This window comes from Alternaria ventricosa (genome assembly GCF_023758065.1).
Source record: "Alternaria ventricosa strain BMP 2768 chromosome Unknown scaffold_2, whole genome shotgun sequence".
Classification (NCBI taxonomy): domain Eukaryota; kingdom Fungi; phylum Ascomycota; class Dothideomycetes; order Pleosporales; family Pleosporaceae; genus Alternaria; species Alternaria ventricosa.
This window is the reverse complement of record NW_026055682.1, coordinates 2,488,290-2,515,827: the sequence shown is the minus strand read 5'-3', so window position 1 is coordinate 2,515,827 and position 27,538 is coordinate 2,488,290. Positions and strand designations below refer to the sequence as shown.

Below are 27,538 nucleotides of genomic sequence, written 5' to 3'. Positions count from 1 at the left end.
CATGTGTGAGATGTCTGCTTTGCTCGAAGACACGACGACGACGACGGCACGATACACAAGACCTGTAGCACAAGCGGGCGTCAGGTGGAGACGGGTATGGCGGCCGTTCCTGACGATCATCCGTGCTGGTAACGATGGTTTCGATTACGCGAACGGCCGAACGTCCACGGAACGTCTAAACCCAACTTTGTCCGCGGGCTTCTAACTCGTCAAAATGCCCATGCACGACTCGTTGACAAATTGTCAGCCAATTTGTGACGAGCCGCTGAAGCTTTCGACGTCGCCGTCATGGCCAGGTGTATGCCTTGGATGAACAGACACCTGGGACTCGATTTGACATGGCGCGATACTACCAGGTACCGGGTCCATCGTATCATCGGGGATAAATGGTTAAATGCTTCGGTCCCAGATTGGCGACACACGGGGCCCCTTTGAAGGACGTCATGCCCCGGGTTGATCAATAGCGTGACGCGACGCCGAGGTTTTGGGTCGCGAGACTGTGATCTTCACTCTCGGACCCTGGGACTTGAAGCCCCCCGTGTTGATCACCGTGGCGATCGCATGCTTGGATCAAGTCGAATGCAGGGCCGGCAGCCAAGTTTGCATAGCACAAGTTGTGCGAGCTAGCTATCGATAAGCCCTTTGATCGGGCTGGAGGTCACTCCCGAAACTCCGCAACTCAGAGCGCCAGACACACCTGCAGCCCCGCTATGAACCCTTCAGAGCGGACGAAAGAGGCACTTCTCGGTATGTGCCATATACGCTATGGAGATGCAGACACACGAAAGCCCGTCAAGCGCATGCTAACCCTCTTGCAGCAAAGACCGAGGCACTATGCACTTCCATTGTCGACAACCGGAAAGATGACCCATGGGGCGGCGACGGCTACCTCTCCACCATTCTTCGCGCCGTGAAGATGCAGGATGCGACCGACTACTCGGAAGACGACACGCGAACCGAGTTTCCGCCGGCATTGGACTATGCAACGTCTGCACAAAGGGAGCTGGTCATTAGAGAACAAAGTGCTGCCTTGGTGCGTCGCAAGCTTCCATACCGCACGCCAGCTTTCCCAACGCAGAGGGGCTGGGCTAACAGTGCGTAGATCCGAACGGCACAAGGCATCTCCACCCTCATCCGCGATTTACAAGAACTCTGGCTCTTCGGCGGCCTCGACACCCTCTCAGACCCCGCAGATGAAGAGGCGAACCGGACAAAGGCCCTTGCGGTTGCGGAAATGATTGAAGCCTTGGCTAAGCAGGGACCCGGTGGTGCGAGGCAGAAGGAAGATGGTACAACCAAGAAGGAAGAGACACACAGCGGGTCATGAGCACACTCGGCTATTGGCGTCTACTCTGTTGGATGTGGACGGTGGATCAGAGAGGAGGCGTAGCGGACGAGGACGAGCGATACTTGCGTTTAATACCCGAGCACTTTCTTACATCAGCACCAGGAATTACCATTTGACCCTCAACCAAACGCTTTTGCCCAAGTAGCCGCTGCACTAGTGTTGGAGACTTTCTGTAGGGGCTGGCAGAACACAATCGGGCGACTGCTTTGAGCTCCCCGAGAAGGGAGATTCCATCGTACCGTTTAATGCATTGTCGTTCCACTATCCACTATAGAGGGGTTGGGGAATCGAAGCAGCGATCAATGACAACCCAGCAATAGGGGACTATAGCTTAGCTATCACGCCTCTACTGTGTATTTGCTGAGGCAGTCACCTGACGACGGAAACAACAATAGTCGAGAGAGTAGGTGCATTGAAAGTGAGAGGAATAGGTCCAGTCTTTTTGCATAATTGATCTTGATTAGCAAGCTGAGTACATCGTCAAGACTAGCTAAACGTATTTTTCATTGACATCATCGCTCTCGTGACACTTTGATGAGAAGACCAGGGATGATGTATGGTGAAGCCACGTGCGGTAAGGTTACGGTCAAAGCATGTGATCTGCTCGTTTCGTACATGCTGTGTTCAAATGAACTTTTCGTAGATTGGATATTGGAGATCAATTGTTGGCCAAAGGCCTTCCCGCTCAATATCTTACTTGTCCACTCTGATCTTCATGCCAAAGTCATTCAGTGTCTTCACGTACTCATCTCCCAGTGTTGCGGGTGTAAGAATGCCACCTCCTAGCTTACCCGCCTCGCTGTCCTCTAGCCTGCCTCGGAGAACGACTAAGGCGGCGGCACTGAGTGTCATCGCCGTGGCAACATACCCACCATGTGCGACCTCGAGGTTGGCAATCACCTTCTTTCCGTCCCCAGTGGTGCCAACACCACGGTAGTGCATGAAGTCATCCTTCATGCTCTCTTTCGACGGTCCTTGGCCTGGGCTTGGGATGACCATCTTGAAGACGGGTTCCAACAACCAGCGTGTTACTGGTATGGCAAGCAGGACGGCGACTGAAGTAAGAACGACCTTCTGTGCTAGCCCAACAAAGAAGCTGGGAGCACGCGCGTACTCGTTGAACCGGAATTTGGGACCATATTGCAGGGTGTCGTCACCCGAAGACTGGTACAGACCCCACGAGCGATGTGCAATGCATACATCGACGCTTGCCATGAGTCCAGTTGTCTGGATGCCTCCAAGCTCAGGAATACTTTGTAGACCGAAAAGACTGTATGGAAAGCTTCCCGACGGTGCTGCGACGACGTTGTCTGCGCTAACCGGCGACAGCGAGTATGGGTGCATCGACTTTCCGAGATGACTGAGTGAGTATTTCTTGAAGAGTTCCAGCATAGTAAGGGATGTTCCACCACTGATTCCAGATTTGAAGTCGTAGAGTGTCATGATGGCGCGCTCGCAGGGTGCGTCGTAGCGCTTGCGCACCTCGCGAGCGAGGACGTACGCCATGATATCTGCAGGAACAGAGTCGAGACCACACTCGGGGATGACGATGGTCTTGTTCTTCTTCGCAAGCTCATCGTATTTGGCAACCATGTCGTAGATCCATGGCACCTCACCAGTGGAGTCTAGATAGTGTGTGCCGTTGTTCACACAGGCGGCAAGGACAGGCTCGCCATAGTGCATGAAGGGGCCCACCGTCGTGATGATGAGCTTTGTCTTCTTAACAAGCGTTTCTAGCTGTTGGCGCTCAAGCTCGCATGTCTCGATAGCTAGGTCTCGTCAGCTGACCCGTCTCAGATTTTGTCCGCCACATGTTTGTAACGCAGATTCTGTCGCCACATACCCGGCTGCTTGCGATCTGGCTTTAGCTTCGTCAATTCGTCGACTACAGCTTGCAGTTTCTTCGCATTGCGTCCAGCAACAGCCCACTTGAGATCATCCGGCAGATGGGTAGTCACCCATTCCGCAACGAGTTTTCCGGTATATCCGGTTGCTCCCAGCAAGATCAGCTCATATTGTCGCGATTCTTGAGCCATCCTGATGAGGGTGTGTGATTGAGCAAAGAAGAGACGAGGAGACAGGAAAACGTCAATCGGGGTGCAGCTAGGGGAAATTCCTAATCATTGAATACTACGCGACTCGGACAAGACCCTTCTTTTGGATGCCTGCGGTCATGCCGAGGCAGGCGCCGGCGTGCGCGGTAGATACAATATCTGCACCGCTCGCAGTACACTTCATAAGAAGGAAGGCCGCATCGCGAGTGTTGCACTACAATACAGTTCAAGATCAAAATGATCGCCAGCTAACGATACCACGTACAGAGTAAGCCTTTACATGGATAGATCACGATGTGGACATGCACTATTCTCGAAATATTCTAAGCGCCTTGGCAACAGACGCTGAATTTGAGCAATGCCCCTCCACGCCGATGAATTGTATTCCTCACCGCTATCCTTGAATGGCTTTTCGGCCTCCACACAAGCTGTTGTACTCCAATCGCACGACTGAGTCATCTCTCTGGATCGGGCAATGAAGGCAGAGAAGCCTGGTGGAGGAGCGCGACAGTGCAGATGAAGCGGTCTGCTTTCTGCGACACCCACGTTTCTCGCAGTGTCGCTAATATGCAAATCTCACAGGAAGACCTGACAGCAGGATTCAAGATGATGGTAGCTACATGCAAGAAGCCGCCGCAAACATACCGCGAACTCACATCGCCCGCGTCGCGCGGTATCCTCGTCCGGCGCCTACAAGGTCGCCCGAGGCGCTACACGTAGAAATACAAGACCCGTTACATTGCTTTACTTTGTCCATACAAAGGCGGAACTTTCGAGTCGTCTTCCAACGCAGTATCGAATATACAAGGGCTGGCATTGGTAGCGCTGCACGTCACCATACGCCGAGGGAGCTTGCGCTGCACACACATTGTTCGGCCCATCAACACCAGATTCAGCAGCTGTCGTTATCTTATCAGTGCATTCCATAGTGACGTCTTCTCGCGAAGATAAGATTGTCCAGATCTCCAGTCCGTCCGGCCTTGTATGCGCGGCCTTCCCACTTCAGAATGCCCCATAGACGCGAGACGGAAACCGATGCGAGCACCTTGAGGCTAAGCGCGCCTTCCGTATGCATACCACAGCGCATCTGACACAATCAAGAGTTGAAGAGATAGCGAAGCGGTTGAACTGAAACATATTTACACCATAGGTAACCACTCGGTGACATCGCAAGTCATCCGGACTGCTCCTTCGGGTCCCGAACACGTGGTAAGGTAAGCGCGAAGAATGACTGATCATCTAGCATCTGCCCGCCCGCAGCAGCTTTGGATCTCGTCACGCATTCTACACTACCAAAGGCGCCACTAGTCTCCACTTGGGCATCCTCTTCCTGGCAAACATCACGGGTTTCCGGGGTTGGTTGCGACTGCCTAGGAGTGTGGCTGCAGGCCAAGCCACTAGCGTCCGCTACTTAAACCACAGTCCCCGCTCTCTCGACTTGATCATCTTCCCAACTTATGAATCGCGTCGACGAGTACTTCCGCTCTTTCACTTCCAAGCATCACACCAATGGCCGAGACGTGTATAGTCTGCCTCGGCGATCTCGTCCCCCTCGACGACGGCCCTACCGCCACCGCATCATCGCTGGCGACCATGCCGCTTGAGGATGGCGCTGATGTCGACCTCCAATCACATGCCAAGGATAAGATGGCGGCCGTAGAGTCTACCAAGGAGGACGATTTGGTCGCACATTTACTGCCATGCGGCCACGATCTGCACAACGAGTGCCTCAAGCCCTGGGTCGAACGAGCGAACAGTTGCCCTATATGTCGAGCCAGTTTCAACATGGTCGAGCTCAGCGCGCGCGTTGGAGGTATGTCAGTCCTGGATGCTACGGAGCCCTGCGGTTGTGACGCTGCTATTGTTGGCTGATAGTAGCCTAGCTACTGGCTAAATGGTCAGTCAAGCTCAGCATGACCTCTACCCAAACCTATAATGTCTTGCCGCACAAGGTGGCTCTGTCGACATGGAATTTCGACTAACAACTCACCAGGACCCAAACTATCCGAGTACGCCGTGCAAGACAAGCAGCAAGTGGCCGATATCGATCCGTCCATGATCATCGACGACGACTACATACTGGAGGATGACGGAAGCTACGATGCATGCATGGTCTGTGATGAATTCGGCGACGCATCGCAGCTCATGTACTGCCATAGCTGCGAACAACTCTGCCATGTCTTCTGTGCTGGACTCGACCGGATGCCATCTCGCGGGCCCTGGTATTGCCAGGGCTGTGTTGAGAATCCTAGTCTGCTGGAAGCCGCGTCCCGACGACGACCTGCAGTACGAGGTCCCGCTGCCTGGATCAACGGCCGGAGCCGTGTGCCGCGTCACAATCATGCCCCTGACGAATGGGTGGGCGTCTGGCAGAGCGTCTGGGACCGATTGCAGTTTGACATCGAGTTCCCCTTTGACGAGGAAGAACAGTCTGAGAACCAGTCAGATGCCACGCGACGCGATGACCGTAGATGGGAGCAGCGCATGCGAGTCGCACGACAGGCCGGAGCCGGCACTCGCTTCCAAATCGCCACTGACAATGTTGTAACCGGTCGACGCCGCAACTCCAACGCCGCTACACGACCGACGAATCGAACGCTTCATCGCGAGCCACCAAAGACACCGAAAGATCCAGAGTCACAGGAAGAACTGCGGGCGTGGAACCAATTCGAGAAGGCGCGCGAGCAGCTAGCCCAAGGTGACGCACGTCCTGCCCCCAGCGTAGCGAGCACCAGTAGCCGAAGAGGCCGCAAACGCAAGTCCATCGACTCCTCCCCTGCCGATTCTGAGCCTCGCGAGCAGAAGCCAGAACGCAAGCTCAAGCGCCCTCGAACCCGTATGCACCTGGACAACGGAGAGTCATCGTCGGCAGCCGCACGCCGCAACACAGTGGCTAGCACGCACGCTCCTGCTGCTGCATCATCGCCCCCTGCAGTTCCAACCGGTGAGAGTTCAACTCCCGCGCCTGGTTTTCTGCAATCGTTGCTTCAGGAGGTCGAGGTCGACCGGTTTGCCGAGCGCGACAAGGAGATCGCCGCCCCACAGCCCCGGCGCATCATCGTGGAGCGCGCTTGTTCTCCCCAACATTCCTCCCCAGGTCTGTCGCCGGTCTACCAGAAACCTCCCGGCATGTCCACACCGCCGCCTCTTAATCTTACTCGCACCACATCACCTGTACAACAGGACCAGCAATTGTCGCCAACCTACTCGCCGTATTCCCCTGCAGACGACGACCGCCCCGGACGTCGCACACTCGCGCATCGCTCTGTCGGCCTCAGCAGCCCCCCTCGCTCGAAGGACTCGTCGCCTAGCCGGCCGACCCTCTCGTATTCTACCAAAGCCGAACTGCAGCGCATGGTTACAGCTGTGTTAAAACCCATTTACCTGAAGAAAGAAGTCACGAAACAGGAGTATACCGACGTCAATCGCGACGTATCACGTTTGCTATACGAAAAGGTTGGTGAAGCTGGTGCTGATGCGTTGGCGGATCAAGACACGCGGGAGAAATGGCAGAAGATGGCGACCACTGAAGTTGACGTTGCGCTGAAAGCTCTTCGGGCCGGTGGAGCCTCGCTTTCGCCCTCTGCTGAAGATTCTGCATCATCGTCCTCATAAGGGGACTACAAGGGACGGATCATTCAGGCGTACGGATTGTTGGGAGGAACAGATATATGATACCACGGATCTCTTTGGGCCTGCATTTATGGAGTTGTCGGTAGCGCTTAGTTATTATAGTAGTCGTATCTGCGACGTAATCCAGGAATCTTCAGCCGGAGTTCGGCTTTTACGATTATCGAAAAGATTTTGCAGTCCTAGTCATGCATCTTACGCTTACATACATCTGCCTAAGAACTACGGACGGGAAGTCATCGATGGCTTTATAATTGATTGCTATTTAATCGTAGGTATGGTTGTGGAAGAAGTCGCGCAAGCTGACACCTGTACCTTGCACGCTTGACATGGTTAGTGCCCCTACGCGACTCTTTTAATAGTCCTGCCTCCGATACCCGTCACCGCGGTAGTCGCGCTGAGAATACTCTTGTTGAGGGTAGCCTTGTTGTGATGGTGGGTACTGCTCCGAACGATAGTCTGGAGGTCCTTGATGGTAACCCTGTGTGGGTGGGGCATGGTGCTCAGATCGGTAGTCCTGAGATGGATATGATTCAGGGCGGTGATGTTGAGGTGGTTGATATTGCTGAGGAGCATAGCCTTCATGACGTGGCCCGTGATGCTCGGGTCGATAGTCTTGAGGCGGTGGGTATTGTGACGCCTGGTGATCTTGGTACTCGCGTCTAGGCTCCTCTCGGTATTGATCATGGCTCTGGTACTGTGGGGGGTTGTTGTATCCCTGCGGTAGATGTTCCTGTCCACTGTAACTGCCAGACGGAGGTGCTGGACCATGGTCACCGTGTGGCGGTTGTGACGGAGGTTGGTAACCTCCTCCCATGCTTGTGTTCGCAGTCGGGGATCCGACGCTTACGTTCTCGTTTCCGATATCGTCTGGGACGTTGATCTTGACGTCTGGCAGGTACCTTTGTACTTTCTGTTCTACCATGCCCTGCACGAAGACCCAGCTCTGACGTTCAAACTTGCGATGACCACCATTGACTACACCCAGTATGCTTTCTCGAAGTGTCTCTTGTACCTTTTGTACCAAAGCACGGATCTTGGAGAGCAATTTGGACTTGATGTCATCTCCAAATCCGCGATCTGCTGGACCGGACGCATCGCGGTCGAGCTGTGAATCGAAAGGATTTCCACCTAGTATCTTCTCGAGCGGACGTTGGAATTGATCAGGTAACAATTCGAACAGTTGTTTCTCGATTGCTCCGAGGATCTTGCGGAACTCCAAGCGAACCTAAAGATGAGTATGTCATGTCAGTATCTTCCCCACACAAATTTTGTACAGTGATATTACTCACTTCTCGGTGGACTTTGGCGAGACCCGTGCTGAGCTTGTCACTGATGACGCGGGAGAAGCCTCCACCACTACTGCTCTCGCCATCACGACTAGAGTCATCAAAGCCTCTCGAAGTCTCCTCATTGCTGCTCTTTTTGCTCCCGAACAAATTTCCAAGGCCCTTCACCAGGTCGCCCACCTGTTCGGCAATCTCGGCTTTCGCACCATCACCCAAGTCACGCGTGCTTGTGTTTCCACGAAGCCAGCGCTTGATGTGTTCCAGGGCTATGCGGGTGAACTGCTCAGCGAGAGGCGCGTGCTGTTGACGTAACTTGTCACCAACTGTCTGCTTGATCTCTGGGCTGATAAGTCTCGCCTTCTCCTCGGGGTTCTGAGATGCGTCCTTGATTGTGCTACTGATCATACCGAGAAGACCCCCAATCTCAAAGGACTGACCACCCTTTGACCCTCTTTCGTCGAAATGATCTTGCACGACATTCAGAGCCGATGAAAGGAAACCTCGAGCTCCAGAAGAGAAATCCCCGTCTACGGATCGAGACTGCTCTGGGCCTCCTCGGTTCCCTTCCGTAAGATCGAATATATCGCGCAAATCCCCGCCCGCTTCATCAGAAATCTGACCGAAGCTACGCGTCAACTTGGCGATTTCATCCGCAAAAGGCAATGACTGTCCACCATAGGCGTCGGGTGCCGCGTCATTGAGGTTCCAAGGACCCGATCGGCTGCCATCCGCCGAAGACGGCCTGTCTTTACCGAACAGTGAACGAAAAGCGTCTACAACCTGGGTTTCCAGACTGTCGATGGTCTTTTGTTGGAAGACTTCAAGTTCGGAGGCGATGCGGGGCTGGATCTGAGGCGCCAGCGAATCGACATAATCGTCGACCTTTTGCATCAAGACGTCGGGAAGACCGCGCGAAGACATGATCTGCGAGATTTGTATATATTTAGGTTGAGAGCTGCCACGGACAGAGCAGGATGGTTTAATGCTTGCTGAGGAAGAGTATAGATGAAGTAAGGTTGGAAAGTGGCTGGTGCAGGTGATAAGTGGCGTCAGCCAAGACAGGCTAGTAACGAATACTACCTAGCCAAGAGCTTCAACTGCCTCTGCTCCACGCAAACGCAATACAGTCACTGAATATGTTCGTGCGCATGTGACGTTACTCAGAGGCCGAATCCAAGGACCTAAGGTTGAAGAACTTTGCCTTTCATTTGCTGATGTGCCGTGCGATCCGACCCAGACGAACGTGACAGCCTGGCGTCCGTCATCTTACCTGTAAACTAAAACCAAGAAAGTCTCAAAGACCGTAAAACGAATCGCTATAAAGAAGAATTGAGCGTAATCTCTCAAAAAAACAGTTCACCATTTTGCGTCACCATGAGCAATATAAAAGTTGCAGGCCCTCCAACTACAACCAAGGCAGACGGCGCAGCCGGATCTCAAACGCATCGCATACACGAATCTCCACACAAACCGACTGCTGGTACCATTCTTCTTGCATTTACGGGAAATCTAGCCTGCTGGATCATAACAGGCGCCATTGCCTACGTGTCACCCTCGTTACCAGTCAACGACGACTTCACCTGCCTCGTCATGGCGTTTTTGCCGCTAGAAGCATTCGCAGTCAGTTATCTCATCTTGACAGCTTCGGACAAGGGTTGGTTATCAACAACACCAATTGCAAGCGCAGCTATTGCTGGCTTCGGCATATCAACCGCGTATGTCGTTTGTTGGACTGCATGGAAGAACTTTGCGACTTTTGCATTCTGGGTCGAGGCTGGCGTCTTCCTTTCCCTCATTCTTGAGATCAGGTTCCGGCTTTTCCAATCGGCAGAAAGAGAGATTGGCGAGTTCTTGGACTTGTGAGAAAGGAAAACTGGTCGTTGTTGAGAAGCGCGGTGGCTTAGCATCTCCCTCACGCACGAGCTTCTAATCATACGGTAGAAGAGCGAGTTTCGTTGATAACTCATACGCATTTTCATCTGGCCTATATGACTTGCTACCTAACCTCAAGCAACGGCTGGCTTCTATTCGTATTCCGAATAGGCTCTTTGCACCAATTATACCCGATTGGAGCTACGACAACAAGGGATCATGAGCAGAACCTCAGGGTCAAGTGTGCGGCGCAATTGAGCCACGGCTACTTCGTCATCACAACGGAATGTTTCACTGCGCATCGCAACTGGTCGGTAGGATGGGCTGATAGACGAAGGTGGTCTGGACGGAGGATGCCCATCTCGTAGCTGCTAGATCGGTTGAGATATTGAGTTTACATGTCTTCTTCGCCGATGGAGACGACTAAGAAGACCAGCATTTACTATCGGAGTCTTTCATTAGGGTTCGTAAGTTTAGTAGATCTTATGAGCAATGCCGACATCATCCCTTTGGCGTTGCCGTCATGGAATCTACTCCTAGACAATAGCCTCAGGCCTCTCGACCCTCTTCTTCGCCGTACCCACACCTGCATGGCCTCTTTCCTGATCCTTGCCCAGCCATGGCTTCAACGCCTCACCAACCATACTCTGTCGCAGAAAATAGATAACCTGGCCAATAATAATGAGGACAAAGGCGATGGGGTACATCCAGTGAATGTTCAGTCCGAAGACCTTGACGCCAATCGCCACACCCCAGAAGCTTCCTGTGAGAAGGGAGATGTTGAAAAATGCAGCGGAGCTGAGACGGAACAGGACCGGTGCAAGGGAGTAGAAGAGGGAAAGGATGAGTGTGTATCCGGTGAGGTAGCCTCCAACCTTGGCGTTCCAAGTCGCACTGCGGAAGGCGGCGCGGTCGAAGATACCCGCTTGCGTACCGTTGATGAACATGCCCCAGAAAGCAAGTTGGCCAACAACCTCATACAGCGGCCGTTCGGAAACCAACCACTCTTCAAATACGTTGGACAGACCGTAGAAAGTGGCGCCTAGAAGCGCAAAAAGATCGCCCTTGACTTGGTCCGTAGCGCCAAAGTTGTTGGTACCGGTGATGTGATCAGAGCCGAAGATTACGCCTAGACCGCCGATGCACAGAAGGATGCCGAAAATTTGCGTGTAGTGGTAGCGGACCTTGAGGAAGAAGAAGGAAATTATTACGACAACGGCGATGGCCCAGAAGTTGATCAATTGGGCGCTGAGGATGGTGGTCTAGTCGTGTGTCAGCATGCAAGTCTACACGAGAGAATGGACAAGAACCTACGTAACGATACGCCAGAACGATGAAATAGTTGCCCTCGACATCCATGAAGGCGAGGATAAAGAACCGCCAGCCGTCTTTTATGACGACTCGCCCCCATTTCTTGAAGCCGTACTTGTAGAGGGTATACGATGTGTAGATTATGTTGAGGAGGACGTAGTTGAAGAAGGACTGGAAGGCGGGTATCGATGTACCCTCTTCCGCGAGCAGAGACGATAATGTATTTGTACCGGTGATGCAGAGAGCGAGGACTGGAAGTAATACCTTGTCAGTCTACATTTCGAACATCCGAAAATGGTGTGTTTGGTGCATACCCTGCCCAAGGACCAATGTGATCCAGAATTGTTTCGTCTTGAGGTATTGGAACCAGCGTCCTTTGGTCTGCGCATCGCGTTCTAGAACCTCATTCCCGGCCGCACCGTTATGCGACTCATTCTCAGATGTCACATATGTGCCAGCACCGGTTTTGTCATGAGCTGCCTCGGGCGCGTAGTGGCCGTGATGAGCATCTTGAACGACCACGCCCTCAGCAGGGTAAGCTTGAATCGGATTCATGACCCCTCTCTTGATCGTGGAGGATTCGAAAGCGCGGGAACTGAGCGCACAGGCTTGACACTGCTATCGAAAGCCTGTCGGCAAGATCGTGAGACTCGGCGTGGTGAAGTGGAGCTTTTCGCAATTGACGTGAGCGCAAAACTCCAGAAGTCGCTCACGGTGGTGTACAGTTGCGCACGATTTGGCGGCTGCGAAAGGTTGCAACTCATTCCCCAAGTGGGGGTCCGCCACATTTTAAACAACGAGGGCTGCCCTCGTTCGTTCTCGCCAGTCGCGTCCCTCGCTCCGGCCACCATGCGCGATGGTGAAAAAAGTGTGCATGGCCTGCTGTCCAGAGCATGGGAGCTCCGCTTGTTCTTGCCTGGGTGGGGTTAAGCCTCGGAGACTAATGTACCCTTGTGGAGATGGCCGGTGCGAGAGCATGTCGATGCACGCGTGCTGAGACTAGGCGAATCCCGATGTTGCTTTTTCGTGCGTTATCGTGCATGCTGAATGTGAAAAAGGCTGAGGGATTTGATCATGAATGGACCGGAGGCAAGACTACGTGGTGAGATTGCATGGCTTTAGCGAAGATCGATCATTGGGGTGGGGCATGCAGCTGCATCCACGAGCCCGGATGGAACTACTGTCACAAATCCAATGCGCTCGCCACAGTGCATGCAGAAACTTCGGGCGCATAGTAGTGATGGGCCCGAGCACCTGGTGGAAGGAGATGATAACGGCGAACGGCAAGTGGGGCTCGTGTAGAGCAATGCAGGTCACTGAAGCGAGGTGGTGCGAGAGCAAAGTTTCTTTAGTAGGCTATCTAGAGGGGAGAAGAATACGAGGCTGTCATCGCGACCGGCCCAAATATGTGTCGGAAACAGGAGTAGAGTTACCTACACGCCGTCTAAAACAAAACAAAACAAGACAAACAAGACCAAAGGTAATGACTGACAACAGTTGGACATTCCGCGTACTATTACCATGCACGTGTCGCTGCAGTCGAGGTTCTACTCGGAATCCTCGTCGTCGCTGTCCGCATTCTCCAGCCACTCCTTGAACTGCTCGGCCGACTTGCGGACAGACTTGCTGACCTTGAGGTCGACATACTTTTTGCTGGCCTTGGAGCACCAGCCCTTGAGCTGGTCTTCCGAGACGAGGTCGTTCTCGTACACCTTCAACAGGATGGCCGAGACCTGAGGGATGAGCTCGGGCTTGTCGTTGCCGACAAAGCGCTCAATGCCACCAAGGAAAGCCTTCTCATGCTTGTCCGAGGTGATCATCTTCTTGAGCATAGGAGCACGGCCATCCATCTGCTTGACGATCTTCTCGGTGAAGAGGGTCTGGGGAATGACGGTAAGTGTGCGGTGCTTGGTTTCGATGCCGAGCTCCTTGGCCTTGACGTAGATGTCGACGTTGTCAAGCTTCTCAACACCGCCCTTCTCCGCGCCAGTGTCGATGATCCACTTGCCGAAAGTGTCGTAGCTGGAGCCGCCCTCGTCGTCATCCTCAATGACAAGGGCACGCTTGAGGTCGTCGGGAAGGTCCTGGGCACGAGCCCTGATGGCGGCCTCCGAGGTGTCGATGGACCACTCAACTTCCTTGGCATCCTCCTCGTCAATCTCCTTGGCGCCCTCGTTGATCTGGCGGGTCAGCTCGTCGTCGCTGCCGGCCTCGAGTGCCATGTCACCATCGTCACCGTTCTCCTCAGCGCTGTCACCGGGACTGCCGCCGTCGGGGGAGGTAGCCTCGCCGCGGGCTTCAGCCTCCTTGCGGGCACGGCGCTCAGCCTTCTTGCTGGACTTGTCCTTCTTGCCCTTCTTGGGTTCGTTCTTCAGGATGAAGGAGCTGAGCTTGAGGCGGGGGTCTACGTCGGAAATCTTTCCGCAAGCCTTGCAGTCGAGCGTGATGTTGCCATCTTTGATGTGCACGTCGGTCTCGGGGTTCTTGCACTTCTTGCAGAGGACGAACTTGGAGATGAAACCGTCGAGGTAGTCCTGGAGCTTGCTGGCGTCGTGGGCGCCGTTGATGATCCAACGGTCGTCGTTGGGGCTCGTGTTGGTCTGGGCGCCCAGCTCGAAGCCAAAGTACTTGATGACGTGAGCGGGCGGGCGGGCGAGGGACTGAGCGACGCTGCTCAGGTTGACGATGACGGTCTTGATGCCGTTGCCCTTGCCTTCAATCTTGGACTGGATGCGCTCCATCTTGTAGCGGTAGAAGGGGTCGGTGACATCGCGGCGGATGTTGACGGTAGCCATGGCGACGGTGGTGCGGGGACTGGGCGAGGGGGTGGTTAATGGTGGTGCGGCGGGCGGGCGAACGGGGTCGGATCAGCTATGTTGACGAGGGCCGAAAGAGACATGCGCAGAAGCAGTCTCTAGTACGTGTGGGTTGGGTGTGTGTGTGCGACTCGGGGTCAGGAGGGGCAGTGGATTAGCCGTTGGTTTGGTGGATGATGCTGCTTGGTATCCGCATACAGCGAAATTTTTGCAGTTTGGGGGGAGGTTCGACTCGGAAGGCGTAGCGTTGGCGCGAATACATATACTCCTGTTGTCGTGGGCGACTCTGAGGTGCGGTTGGTGCTTGGGGCCTGGAGGCGGACGTCGAGGTGGCGGTTCAGGCAGGTCGCGGGCGGGCGACGAGCAGGCGGTTGGGCGGATAGGGTAGAGTGGGCGGGTGCTGTTGCCAGTGGCAGTCACTGGTGTGGGCGAGGTCGACGGATGGATTTTGGCTGGTTCCAAGGGGAGTGTGTGCGGGCTGCGGGTGGTCGAGGGAAGTTATATGGGGTCGCGGCCTTTAGTTTTTCGAACTTGCCGAGCCACGCTAGCAGAGCGTTCTACCGTGCATACCAAACGCCCCCATCAGCCCCGCCCTGACTCAGGCCGTCGTGCGCTGCCTGGCTTTGTCACTGGGACATGGCGACGGACAAAGCGTCTGGCCGTCTACACAAACGGCGGGACATCAAACAGCTCTGCGGTGCGTTCATCGATACATGCAGGCAACCGGGGAAGCGTTTGACAGTTGCTATGTGGCCTGTATCCACCCTGAACGCCCCGCATCTCGCGGCAAACACCACCAGCCATGTCGCATCTAGCAACGTGGGCCAGCGTGTTGGTCGCCCAGCAGTCGTCGTTGAACAGGTCCAAGGCTCGCAGCAGCCTGTGTGGCTTAGTACGTCGACATTCGCTACCAGGTCCTGCAAAACCAGCCGCAGACTTTGGCGAGCCGCGCCTAGATTGCGTCACACCTGCTAGTTGCTTTTCGAACATCCCCCATTCAACGACGACGAGCTCGAGCATTCTGCCCCAGCTGCACGCCGACTTGCCAAGATGACTAGGCAGGAAGTAGACTACTCGTTGTATCTCGTGACAGACTCTACAGAGGCCATCCTCGGGAACCGAGACCTGGTCGACGTGGTTGAGCAGGCGTTACTAGGAGGTTAGTCAGCCGTAATACAACATACCACGATGTTGATCGACATGTGCAGGTGTCACCATCGTCCAATACAGAGACAAAACCTCCGACACCAGCATCCTCGTCGCGACAGCAAAGAAGCTCCACGAAAAATGCAAGGCACACAACGTCCCTCTGCTCATCAACGACCGCGTAGACGTCGCCCTCGCAGTGGGCTGTGAGGGCGTCCACATTGGCCAAGATGACATGAACGCCCACGAGGCCCGCCGTATCCTAGGCGAAGACAAAATCATCGGCGTCACCGTCTCGTCCATCCAGGAAGCGCGCACAGCCGTCGAGCAAGGAGCAGATTACCTGGGCATCGGCACGATGTATGCCACGAATACCAAAAAGAACACCAAAGACATCATCGGCATCACCGGAACAAGGAAGATACTGCACTATCTTGACCAAGGCACCGAAGCAGAGAACAAAGTCAAAACAGTATGCATCGGCGGCATCAACGCCTCAAACGCCCAACGCATAATATACCAACTCTTTGCCCCAACTCCCGCCAACGCAAACCCCAAGACCATCAACGGCGTTGCCATCGTATCTGCCATAATCGGGGCTCAAGACCCCAAAGCCGCATCTTCGCACCTCACCCATCTCCTCAAGACAGCTCCGCCCTTTGCCCCCCAATCCCCACTCCCACACTTCTACCACCAAAACCCCCGCGACGAAATAACCTCTGTCCTCAAAGCCGCCATCTCAGCAACCAAAAAGGTAAAGGAAATGAACCCCCTCTCCCACAACATGACGAACCTCGTTGTCCAAAACTTTGCCGCAAACGTCGCCCTCTGCGTAGGTGCAAGCCCCATAATGGCAAACTACGGCGCCGAAGCCTCCGACCTGTCTAAACTAGGTGGCGCGCTGGTAGTAAACATGGGCACCGTAACACCCGATGGACTGGCAAACTACCAACAAGCCATTAACGCGTACAACGCCGCCGGCGGACCCATCATCCTCGATCCCGTGGGCGCCGGCGCAACAAGTGTACGACGAGACGCTCTAGCCCAGCTCCTCGGCGCCGGGTATTTTGACTTGATCAAAGGGAACGAGAGCGAGATTCTCGCCGTTGCACGTGCGAGTGGGTATACGCTTGATAGTTCGAGTCAGCAACAGCGAGGTGTGGACTCTGGTGCTTCACTCTTCTCGCTGCCCCAAAGGGCGCATATTGTTTCCCGGCTTGCGGCTCGCGAACGCACGGTTGTGCTTATGACGGGGGCTACGGATCTTGTTTCGGATGGCGCGCGCACGTATGCGGTGGCGAATGGACATGAGTATTTGGGGAGGATCACGGGGAGTGGGTGCACGTTGGGTACCACGCTATCTGCGTATCTGGCTGCGTACCGTGAGGATAAGCTGTTGGCTGCTGTCGCAGGTTTGCTGCATTATGAGATTGCGGCAGAGGTTGCGGCGCAGAGGGAGGATGTCAGAGGCCCGGGGACTTTTGTTCCGGCTTTTCTGGATGAGTTGTGGAATCATGGGGAAAGGGTGGTGAAGGGAGATGTGGAGTTGAAGGATGTGGCCAAGGTGGAGTTCGTCAAGGACATGGAGGATCCTGGGTTGGTGGAGGATATGTAGAGAGCGTAGAGGCCACGAAGGTGTACATGAAGAGTCTTGAAGCACACAAGCAGTACGAAAGCGCAAATATAGATGGCCAATCTGGGTATTCCTGGAGAAGAAAAAGGACTAGTACTGCACCTTTTACTTGTCATTCCCTGTCCTTTATCGTAACACAAACGCTCACTGACTTCCAACATGATTTGATCGTACATTCCTGTGTCAACGCTAACGCCAAATACGTCTACCTTGCTTTTCTGTACCGTCCCTGATTCATTTCTGCCTTCAAAGCATCCTGCTGATCCGGTAACGGCGCTCTTCTCCTGATACCATCTGCACCTACACCCGCAGGTCCACCCTGCCCACCCGCAAACCCTTGCTGATGTTGTGGCGGCGGGGGCGGCCCAGGCCATCCCGGTGGCGGCGCCCCCATACCGCCAGGTGGTGGAGGGAAGCCCGGGAATCCGGGAGGCGGCATGCCTGGAGGAAGTGGTGGCATACCAGGGGGCATGCTTTGTGGAAAGCCAGGAAAGTTTGGTGGTGGAAAAGGAGGGGCTCCGTTGGCGTTTGGTGGAGGAGGTCCGTGGCCATGGGGTATAGGAGGGGGTGGTAGGGAGCCAGATGCGATGAGTTGTGCAAGGCGGGAGGGGTCCATGCCGTTGAAAGGAGGAATAGGCGCCCCGCCCGCATTTGGTGGGGGTAGAAAGGGCATACCGCCTGGTGGGGGTGGGATTGGTGGATGGTTTGTGCCTCCAATACCCGGTAGAGAACTCGAAGTGCCATCTGGTGCTGTGTTGAGTCCTGGCAGCGAAAGACCAGGTGGGAGGAAGCCACCGCCTGGGTTCTTTGAAGGCATCTTCTGATCGACCAAACCTTCGGCCTCGTCTTCTGCCTCCTGCTCTTCTTCTTCCATCTTTTGCCGCCTGCCCTGACCGCGGTCGAACGTGCCTTGCGCCTCTGCTGCTGCTTGGCCAATGTGGTAACGGTCGTTGACGTAGTTGGTGTCGCCTGGCCGTGGACGCGTCCAGAAGCGCGTGACCCTATCGTTGGAGCCGGAGGCGAGGATGTGGCCTAACGGATGCCAGTCCATGGTCCAGACAGTGAAGTCGTGAGCATATTGCAGGCTGTGTGCGGGGTATATGGTTTGTGAGGGGGCGTTTTGCGAGTCAGCGGCGTCGTAGGGCGATATCGAGGGTGCGACGCCGGCGGGAGGGTTCTGCTCGTCGAGGAGATAGTGGTGTATGCTACCATCGACGCCGCCGGTAGACAACAAATTCTTGTGCATGGGATGCCATGCCATGGTGATGATGTCCTTCTCATGTCCCTTGAGCAGTAAGACGTCGCGCATCATTCGGAGATCAAAGATGCGGGCTGTGTGGTCACGGGCGCATGTTGCTAGCATGTTTCCTTGGACGGGCTCGAACATGGTTTTTGATATTGGGTTTTTATGTCCATGAAGCGTCGTCAGACAGCGCCCTGTGCGCGGGTCCCAGAACTTGACCTGGTGGTCCTTGGACCCTGATACTAGCAGTCCCTTGTGCGGATGCCAGTCGACCGACTTGACCTCCCACCCGTGTCCTGTCAACGTCGACTCTTCTGTACTCGACGCAAAGTCCCAGATCTTGAGCGTGGTGTCGTCGGCGCATGTGACGAATTTGGTGTCGGTCGGCGCGATGGACAGGCCTCGCACAGCTTCGGTGTGGGCCTGAATCTCTTTGACGTTGTTGAAGTTGGTCTGCCAGTACTTGACGACACCGGTCTGGTCGGCTGACAGGAGCCAGTCGTCGGTGGATGTGTATTCGACGGCGCGGATGGCAGCCTCGTGGGCCTGCATAATGGTCTCGAAGTTGAAGCCCATGCCGTTCCACAGCGTGAACTCGCCGCTGGTCGAGCCTGTGAGCAGGCGGCGGCCCTCTGGCGTCCACTTGACGACGTTGATGGGGTGCTTGACCTTGTTCAGAGACGAATGCACGGCTTTGGCAGGTATCGACTCGGCGGCGCTGGCGACACGTGCTGCGGGCGGCTGCATGTCGACGATGTAGCTGGCGCTCGGCCGCTCCATCTCTGGCGCGGGCGCATTCTTGTAGCGCGGGCGGCGGTTGCGCATCCACTGGACCGTCGTCGAGCCATAGTCGGTCACGGCGCCTGTGGTTGTAGTCAGTCTTTGAATCCTGCGCATGATGAACAGGCATACTGACGTTTTGGTCGGGGCCGCAAGCCTCCCTCAAAGTCCGGACGATGGTATTCGCGCTCCATGGCGTGCTGCTGCCGAAGACGCCGTTTACTCGATCACCATGGGGGGCGCGTCGGGTGCGAGGTGGTGGGTCGGGGTGCTGCGCAGGTGTTGTGTGCAGTGGAAGCGCGTGCCTCGTCGCGTTGGACGTGGGAACGTCGGCCACAGCCCAGCCACAGCGCCACACTCGACACCTGGGCGCGCTGCATCACCGTGCAGATCCCCGCTCACCAGACTCCCAACAGAATCCCGCGACGCCCTGATAACTCTATCGCCATTGTGCCAGAACCCTCGGCCATGGCGCGCTTATCCCGACTACAAATCCCCCGCCGCCCTCTCTCTGTCGTCCCTCGCTGGCTGGTTTAGTTGCTTCCGCCCGAGCCATTGCGCCCAACCCTCCGCCATGGCCACCCTCACCCAACTGGCCGCCTCTTCTGCCCTCGACATGCAGCACGCCAGCTCCCCGGTGTACCGCGGAAAGACCGCTCCCACTCCCAATGGCACCACCAAGCGTGCGCGCGACACCAAGTACCGCCATGTCTTTGCGACGCACTCGGCGTCGCGCACCTCGTGTCTCAGCCAGGAGAGCGCAGACAAGATGCCGAGCTTCGTCGGCTTCAGGAACCTCATGATCTTGGTCCTGAGTACGACGCCGCCACTCCCGGCAGTAGCCGCACATCGCTGACCACTGCAGTCGTCTCCAACCTGCGCTTGATGATCGTGAACCTGCAGAAGTACGGCGTCCTCATCTGTCTGTCCTGCCACGACTACCGCCGCTCCGACGTCATCACCGGCCTGCTGCTCTACCTGCTCGTCCCCGCCCACCTCTTCGTCACCTACCTGATCGAGCTCGCCGCCGCCTGGCAGGCCAACCGAGCCTACGCCCGCATCTCCCACCAACGCGACCAAGACACGCCCGCCAGCTACGCCGCCGCCCTGCGCAGCTTCAACTCGACGTGGTACATTGTCGCCTTTTTCCACAGCGTCAACGCAGTCGCCAACCTCTACATCGCGACCAAGTACGTCTACTACGACATCTACCACCCGGGCATCGGCACCCTCTGCGAACTGCACGCCGTCATCGTCTTCCTTAAGTGCGCTTCCTACGCACTCACAAACCGCGACCTCCGCCATGCCTACCTGCACCCCAAGCAGGCCGATCCGCTACCCGAGCTCTACAAAGCATGCCCATATCCGCAGAACATCAACATGAAGAACCTGTGCTACTTCTGGTGGGCACCCACCCTCGTCTACCAGCCCGTCTACCCCCGAACCGACACGATCCGCTGGGACTTTGTCCTCAAACGTCTGGCCGAACTCGCTGGTCTCAGCATCGTCATCTGGATCGCCTCCGCCCAATACGCCGCGCCGCTGTTGCAGAACTCGCTCGACAAGATCCTCACGTTGAACTTTACGTCCATTGCTGAGCGCGTCATGAAGCTATCCACCATCAGCGTCTTCTGCTGGCTGTGCGGCTTCTTCGCCCTCTTCCAGTCCGCTCTCAATGCGCTTGCCGAAGTCATGCGGTTCGGCGACCGAGAGTTCTACGGCGACTGGTGGAACGTCTCGTCCATCCGCACCTACTGGACTACCTGGAACAAGCCCGTGACCAACTTTATGCGCCGCCACATCTACTCACCTCTTGTCGGCCGCGGTGTGCCTCCCGCCCTGGCCCAGATCCTCGTCTTCCTCTTTTCTGGCGTCCTGCACGAACTGCTCGTCGGCGTCCCCACACACAACATTATTGGCGTAGCTTTTGCTGGCATGATGTTCCAGATCCCGCTCATTGCGCTCACAGATGTCATCCAAAAGGTCAAATGGATCCAGGGGAGGGTTGCAGGTAACATGATTTTCTGGATGAGCTTTTGTCTCGTGGGACAGCCACTCGCGGCGCTGCTTTATTTCTTTGCCTGGCAGGCAAAATATGGCAGTGTAAGTAAGAGTGTGGGGGAGAGTGCTGTGAATGTATTCTATCGGCGGTAGTGTACGAATTTTTCCAGCTTCCGCGTAGTGAGCTTGTTGTTGTCATTCTTGTGGACGTCCAATACAACTCTATCCCATCCAGTCGCAAAAGATACTTTTCATTGTCGGATTGGCGTGTTGAATCACCAATTATGCGTTGCCTAGCTCACCCTGCAATCTCCAACAGTCCTCCCTTGACCCTGCGTAGCATGCGCACCACTTCCTTGTTCAAGACCCTCTCGACCCTCTCAATCCACAGGCCATGAACGCCTCTCTCAATACCCACATCAGCAAACCCTCTCGCCCTCTTCACTACCTCTACCCTTTCCTGACCACCCCAGCTCATCACCACTTCACTCGCACAGAAGATGCGCATACCGAGCGCAAACACCTCAGCTTTGGTACTCCAGCCCAGCGCGCCGTCACCTTCTCCCTCGGCTGTTTGTGTGAGTGCGGTGAGACCGTCGAGTACCCAGTTGGTCAGCCCGGTGCGCAGGCTCAGCGGCACAGCAGAGGCAGACAGGGAGAGGAGAATGCGCGACCACAGCATAGTGTCCAATGTGTCGTCTTTGTACAAATTCTGCTTCTCCTGCGCAAAAAGCGACGTATCTTCCTTCCTCTCCCGTGCAAAAGTGTTGGCGAATGGCGTGGAGAAGAGACGATGGGGTGAGGGCGTGTTGGTTAAACGGCGTATCGCTTCCTTGGCGAGGAGTCGTGACGTCGAGAATGCAGATACCAGGTACGCCCCCAGCCGGTGCGTAGTCATTATCGGTACCGTGTTCTTGAACAGTCGGTCGCCCTGTGAGCGTAGGAGAATGCCTGCTGTGGAGGCAGCTAGATCGCGTATTTCGTCGTCATCGTCGTTGAGGAGGTCGTAGAGAACGATGGCTAGCCCAAGGATCAGAGGTCCTGTTTTTCCTTTGGGGGCCAGGGAGAAGATGGAGTTGAGCGCGGACAGGGATTGTATGGCTGCGTAGCGAGTGTCGAAGGGGTTGGTATCGATGGTTGTCATGCGTAGCAGGCGAATGTAGCGTGCGATACGGGCGAGAACCTCGTCACGGTGGAGTGAGTAGCTGGTGTAAGCATGGTCGAGGAATGAGCCTAGAAGATGCAGGGCGCTTTGCATATTTGATGGTGGGCCATGAACGCACTGTGTTTCCAACCTTGTCAAGGTGAGCATGACTTGATCTTGCATCGTCAGGCTGAAGAAGTCGCTTTTCAAATGGTCCTTGGTAAGAGCGTCGGCGAGAACGGCTTGCGCTTTCGAGATGACTTCTGGGTCGCAGGCCTCCAGGACTACACGATGGATATGCGCTAGGACCAGCGACAATGGAATGGTTAGTCCGTTGGATGTCTGCATCTGTAATATGGAGTCCAGAGCTTCCAGAGCTTCCATGCAGGTATCCGGATCCTCGTTTGCGAGAAGCATGAGCGCATCGCCAATGTTTTGATAATCGTCCGAGACCATGCTGTGAAGCGAATTTTCACGCAGAATGATCCGGTCAACGAAGTATACCTGTGCGAGGGATGTCCTGAGTAGATCATCACCGTGGTGATCACTTGGTCCGATATTGTACTCCGGTCCAATGGCTATGGACGTAGTGAGGTCAATCCACGCACTAAGTATTGTGACAGCGGTCGCTCTTTGCAGCATGGCCATGCCGCATAGGCTCACAACATCGAGGAAGGCGGCTCGTACGAAAGGACAATTACTCGAAATGTACCAACTCGTTGCGTGTTGGCCGAGCTGCTGCATCAACGATGAGAAGTGTTGCAAAGCTGTCAGAAGTCAACAGCTGAATATTTAGTTTCTGCTTACGACACCACTTACTGCATTGGTTTTCGTCTCGCAACAGCTTCCTCAGCAGATACTTGACTACCAAGAGCCTCCCATGCTGTTCATTGTGATCGCTGGTAACCGTATCTAGAATTGGAGAGAGTTCATGGTAGCTCTCGTTAGTAGTGCCCAGTGACACATATGTTCTGGCCGCCATATCTCGCATATGCCAATGCGGACTCGGTAGTAAGTCCCTTACCAAGCCGCGGATCTTGGTAAGATCACCCGGCGGTCGGGCCTGACGCAAGATCTGCAGAGCAGGAAATACGCCTTCAGCACCATGGAGATCCATTGGCGAACTGCCACTCTCGGGTGTCTCCATGATTTTGAGATCGCCGCTTGGCTCAAGCAGCTCGACCAGTATCTTCACGAGACTGGGATAGTTGTCGTAGGAGAACCGAGACGTTTTGGCTCGCTCTCGTTCTTTCCAGTCTTGAGCTTCGTCGCTGCCGAGTAGTCGTTCGATCAGAGCTTTGAACAGCATCAAGCTGCAATTGCGAAGGGGCCATCTGAGTGCGCGTTAGCTTAAAAACTGTAATGTCTGTCTAAGTTTCACTAACATGGGCGAGCTTAGAGTTTTAGCAGCAAGCTCGAGACCCTGCCCGATGTACGTCTCCGATGCAATACTCAGCTTCGAGGTCGTGAATATTTCCTTGATGCAGTTCAGAGCATGCACCTGAGGAAGACGGCTTTCTTCTATATTTGTGCTTTGCGCCTCCACGAGAGTTTCGGCGACAAGATCTTTGACAGCTCGAGGGAAGAGTTTGCCTCCTGTTTGTGGCTCAGCTGCCAGTAGAGCGGACATGGCTGCTGGTATGCCCGCCGACCTCCGAGTGATGGCGTCTGACTTTGCTTGGATGGATCGTAGCGTTTCCTAGAGACTTTTAGTTTCCAGATCCCGCCGACGGTGGCTGTACAAACCTGATACCACATCTCTGGTAAAGCACGTAATGTGGATATGTTCGACAAGACACAGCGGCGACAGAAGACTGCAAATGTCTGAGAGACTGTCGAAAACGCACCGCGATGACGAAGCTCCAGTAGCTGAGTGAAGCAGAGTCTGCCGAGCTTTTCGAAGAGTTCTGGATTCACAAGGTCGTTGTCACCGTCACCTACAGGAGCTTTGAGGATGATCGTTCGTAAAAGCACACTGATGAAGTTAGCAGTGTCGGCTGTGTAGTCGAGGAATCAATACCTAGCCTCCTTCAGTCCTCTCCATGAGTAACTCAGAATCTCTTTAGTGTCTAAGCTACTCTCATCTTCTACTTCGTCAGGAACATGGCCTTCCGGTGCATCCGCACACAGAACGTGATAGACGCAGGACCACAGACTCTCTATGCCTGTTACGATGTCCCCATGCGCTTTTTTCCAGTGCGCAAACTGATCAGATGGCAAGCTCGAGACGAACGCGTAAAAATCGGGTTGATCGGTCACATATCGTAATGCAGCAAATGTACCATGTACCGGTCGACCATCGACGGCTCGTGGAAGATCGCTGCGGGCCAGAGTCAACGTTTCGTCGAGTTGTGTTCTCAGATATTCGAAGAGGTGCTGCTTGGAAGAGAAGTGTTCGCCAATGGGGGCACCTGGATCATCGCCAGCCAACGCAAAGATCATCCCGTAAGCACGCGCAACACCGTCCGCTTGATCCGCTCGCCCTGTTCGGAGCATGGTAGCCTCCGCTCTCGTAACGAATCGGGGAATCATTGACATGATGCGTTTCTTATCGGTTTGCGGAAGCGCAACTAGACATAGCTGCAAGACCGATACAGCCGCGTCTCGAACATCGTCAAAAGGATCCAGTATTAAATCGAGCAGTATTCGGCACAGCTTCTGGTTTCCGAACTGGAGACCGTGAGCCCAGTTTAGCTGACCTTGCGCAGACTTTGAGAGACTGGTAAACGGTACCCCAGGATCTATCCCAGATCGTAATACGATGGTGATGGACCGTAGTGCGGTGATGCGGCTCTGGTAAGAGGCAGTTGGGCGCAGCTCCCACTCAAGGAACTGCACATACCAGGTGATGAAAGCTAGGGACTCAGAAAGCGAATCTTGTCGCGGAACCCGCGCAATTAAAACATGTGGGCTAGAGCTTGTCGCTGGGAAAGGGAGGCGTCTCTGGTCTGAAGAAGTAACCTTCGTGATGGGTTTTGCTAGAGTAGCTGTACTAGCTCTCAGACGATCAAATAGCTTTTGTGTATAACCATGCACCTCCCGGCGGAAATTTGCATCCGTGTCGGTATGAAGATGGGGGAGATTGCGCTTCAAGGCCTGCAAAATACCGCCACTCATAGCTTTCGTGACAGAAGTAGAATACACGCCCAGGAACATGCCTGCAAGCCTGACTTCTGGTTCCGAGTCCGCCATCCAGGCTCCTGATATGTCGTCCGGCAAATAGAGCGCCCCGTCACGGATTTGGATGGTGCTTTGAGCTCTATGATCTAGTACAGAGATGAGCGAGTGCCTTTGTTATTGATATATGCCAATCACATCCACTTACCATTATCCTTTACGATGTTGAGTTCCTTTCCAGTTGCGATCGCTGCTAGGAGTATTCTGAACTCTTCTAGTCCACCAAGAGATGATGTGCGCCTGCCGGACTGGCGAAGCTGGCTGGGTAACGCATGCTTATACGGAACATGGGACTCGAAATTGAGATATGCGAGGAACCTTAGGTACTCAGAGAGATTGGGTAGAAAACAGTGAGGAAAGACGTGAGTCTTAAACTCCTGGATCCGGTCTGGCCAGTCGCGCAACGTCTGCATCACCGGCTCTATCCAGGGAGGTAAGACTAAGCCATCGTCGGGGTGTTCGTCGTAGTTTGCGAGACGGCGAGCCTGTAGTAAGTAGTTCTTAATCAAGTGTCCCGCTGAAAGGGAAGTATCATGATGCACGACCCAGGCAAGGAAGGATGTGAACACTGTTCGCGAAGTTACCGGCCCCTGGATGGCATCTGATGTTCGCTTCAGCTGCTCGTCGAACAGACTGACCAAATCCGTGATGGAAATCACATCCCGCAGCAGGAAATGCGCAAGGCCTTGCAAAGCTGGTTTAACTTTGATGCGGTCTTCTCGCTCACAGATGATGTCCAGGAATGAGGTCGTAGCTCGTGTCCGAAGTTCGATTGCACGCGCACTCTGATCTTTAGTAATGACACCCGTAAGGACCAAGAGCATCTGCCTCATCGACTTGCCCTTTGCATCTCCAGACCGCTGAAGATATATGTTGAATACTCGCATCCATATGGAATCATCTAGGATCGCCTCCCGTGCATAGGCGCAGTCGGAAGCCGCGCAGTACTCAATGATTGCGCACAAGGCATTGGATGCGGCTGCTCGATGGCTGTTCTCTAGTTCTGGGAGGTCTGCAGTTTCCAAAGCAGGATCGAGAATAATACGAAGCTCTCTACTCAGACGTTAGTGGGGTTCGGCATCGACAAAGCAAAGCTCACGGACTTTGCGTCCTTACTTCAGAGCAGTTGCAGGCTCTTTCTCCGCGAAATTAGGCAAGATTCTCGCCACATCTTTGGCCACATCTCGCAACGCCTTGTCAGAGACCCAGACTTCAGCAGCTGGTGCGGTTCCTTCTGCCATGGCCCTGAAGATTAGCGATCTCGCACGGGCGTCGACAGTTCTAATTAGTAGGTCAGAAAGACGAGGGCTGGAGATTCGCGAGGTGGACCCACCAGCTTAGTCAGCTGCGAATCTCTTATGGTGCGCTGACGCTTCGATCTTTCACGCGTCGCGCCGAGGCCCGTCGTCGTCGCCTTTGCGAAGCCCTAACTATCCAATTTCGCGTTGTTTACTATCGACACCGACTCACTCATCGTGAATTTTATGTGTTGTTGCTTCAATGCCCTTCCTCAGCCCCGCCTTTAACCCTCGACACGCGTTCGGTACGCGCCTTTTAGCATCTCGTATCCAAGAAGCAATTACCTAGGTATCTCCTACGAACGGTGTTACAGTTAGCGATGTGAACCGATGCTCGTTGATCATCTTTCTTTGGCATGATATTCGATCGGGACGACTTGCTTTATGACTACCATGATCCAGGCGAGCACACTTCCGTGAGTAACCTAGGCATACATTTGTCACATAGCGCTCCGAAGCATATGTGATTTCTCGGCCAGTCCGGCACAGAGTTTCATACCGGGAAATGAATTGAACAGCGCATTCCGTTTGCTTCCAACAACATTTCCATGTCTTGGCAGTCGCCATTGGATACGAGGCCCTCACAGTGAGGCTGGAAGCTTACTGATCGCTTTTGATAGGACCAGCCTGGTCCGCCTATCGCTTCTTCCTGGTTCATGCCTGTTTGCGCTCAAAAGGCCCAAAGCGTTGCCTGACAGCAAAGCCATGTCCCACCCGACAGGTGCTGTACAAGCGTCTCGGCGTTTGTTGGGCTTCTGTCGGGTATTGGGAGACGACAAGATCCCACTCTTCCAGT

General features: G+C 54.7%; 10 protein-coding genes across 10 annotated transcripts; 4 read left to right on the top strand and 6 right to left on the bottom strand.

Annotated features, from left to right (window-relative positions):
• Positions 1-710: 710 nt before the first annotated feature.
• On the top strand, positions 711-1,327 carry J4E93_001830 (uncharacterized protein; the record flags this gene model as incomplete). Its single annotated transcript, XM_049339779.1, has 3 exons — positions 711-747; positions 819-1,033; positions 1,103-1,327. The coding sequence occupies 3 exons, from the start codon at positions 711-713 to the stop codon at positions 1,325-1,327; spliced, it is 477 nt and encodes a 158-aa protein (XP_049203736.1).
• Positions 1,328-2,041: 714 nt separating this feature from the next.
• J4E93_001829 (uncharacterized protein) lies at positions 2,042-3,384 on the bottom strand (the record flags this gene model as incomplete). The annotated part of the gene is made up of 2 exons (XM_049339778.1): positions 2,042-3,117; positions 3,192-3,384. The coding sequence occupies 2 exons, from the start codon at positions 3,382-3,384 to the stop codon at positions 2,042-2,044; spliced, it is 1,269 nt and encodes a 422-aa protein (XP_049203735.1).
• A 1,527-nt stretch (positions 3,385-4,911) lies between these two features.
• Positions 4,912-7,017, top strand: J4E93_001828 (uncharacterized protein; the record flags this gene model as incomplete). The annotated part of the gene is made up of 2 exons (XM_049339777.1): positions 4,912-5,215; positions 5,396-7,017. The coding sequence occupies 2 exons, from the start codon at positions 4,912-4,914 to the stop codon at positions 7,015-7,017; spliced, it is 1,926 nt and encodes a 641-aa protein (XP_049203734.1).
• Positions 7,018-7,374: 357 nt separating this feature from the next.
• Positions 7,375-9,242, bottom strand: J4E93_001827 (uncharacterized protein; the record flags this gene model as incomplete). Its single annotated transcript, XM_049339776.1, has 3 exons — positions 7,375-7,842; positions 7,883-8,260; positions 8,325-9,242. 3 exons carry the CDS (start codon positions 9,240-9,242, stop codon positions 7,375-7,377), a joined length of 1,764 nt encoding a protein of 587 aa, XP_049203733.1.
• Positions 9,243-10,729: 1,487 nt separating this feature from the next.
• On the bottom strand, positions 10,730-12,059 carry J4E93_001826 (uncharacterized protein; the record flags this gene model as incomplete). Its single annotated transcript, XM_049339775.1, has 3 exons — positions 10,730-11,455; positions 11,508-11,755; positions 11,819-12,059. 3 exons carry the CDS (start codon positions 12,057-12,059, stop codon positions 10,730-10,732), a joined length of 1,215 nt encoding a protein of 404 aa, XP_049203732.1.
• A 992-nt stretch (positions 12,060-13,051) lies between these two features.
• Positions 13,052-14,299, bottom strand: J4E93_001825 (uncharacterized protein; the record flags this gene model as incomplete). Its single annotated transcript, XM_049339774.1, has 1 exon — positions 13,052-14,299. One exon carries the CDS (start codon positions 14,297-14,299, stop codon positions 13,052-13,054), a length of 1,248 nt encoding a protein of 415 aa, XP_049203731.1.
• Positions 14,300-15,122: 823 nt separating this feature from the next.
• J4E93_001824 (uncharacterized protein) lies at positions 15,123-17,081 on the top strand (the record flags this gene model as incomplete). The annotated part of the gene is made up of 3 exons (XM_049339773.1): positions 15,123-15,212; positions 15,296-15,479; positions 15,529-17,081. 3 exons carry the CDS (start codon positions 15,123-15,125, stop codon positions 17,079-17,081), a joined length of 1,827 nt encoding a protein of 608 aa, XP_049203730.1.
• Positions 17,082-17,304: 223 nt separating this feature from the next.
• J4E93_001823 (uncharacterized protein) lies at positions 17,305-19,316 on the bottom strand (the record flags this gene model as incomplete). The annotated part of the gene is made up of 2 exons (XM_049339772.1): positions 17,305-19,205; positions 19,259-19,316. 2 exons carry the CDS (start codon positions 19,314-19,316, stop codon positions 17,305-17,307), a joined length of 1,959 nt encoding a protein of 652 aa, XP_049203729.1.
• Positions 19,317-19,696: 380 nt separating this feature from the next.
• On the top strand, positions 19,697-21,276 carry J4E93_001822 (uncharacterized protein; the record flags this gene model as incomplete). The annotated part of the gene is made up of 2 exons (XM_049339771.1): positions 19,697-19,937; positions 19,988-21,276. 2 exons carry the CDS (start codon positions 19,697-19,699, stop codon positions 21,274-21,276), a joined length of 1,530 nt encoding a protein of 509 aa, XP_049203728.1.
• Positions 21,277-21,421: 145 nt separating this feature from the next.
• Positions 21,422-26,685, bottom strand: J4E93_001821 (uncharacterized protein; the record flags this gene model as incomplete). The annotated part of the gene is made up of 7 exons (XM_049339770.1): positions 21,422-23,034; positions 23,087-23,601; positions 23,653-23,966; positions 24,014-24,242; positions 24,288-25,533; positions 25,593-26,497; positions 26,561-26,685. 7 exons carry the CDS (start codon positions 26,683-26,685, stop codon positions 21,422-21,424), a joined length of 4,947 nt encoding a protein of 1,648 aa, XP_049203727.1.
• Between the last annotated feature and the right edge of the window lie 853 nt (positions 26,686-27,538).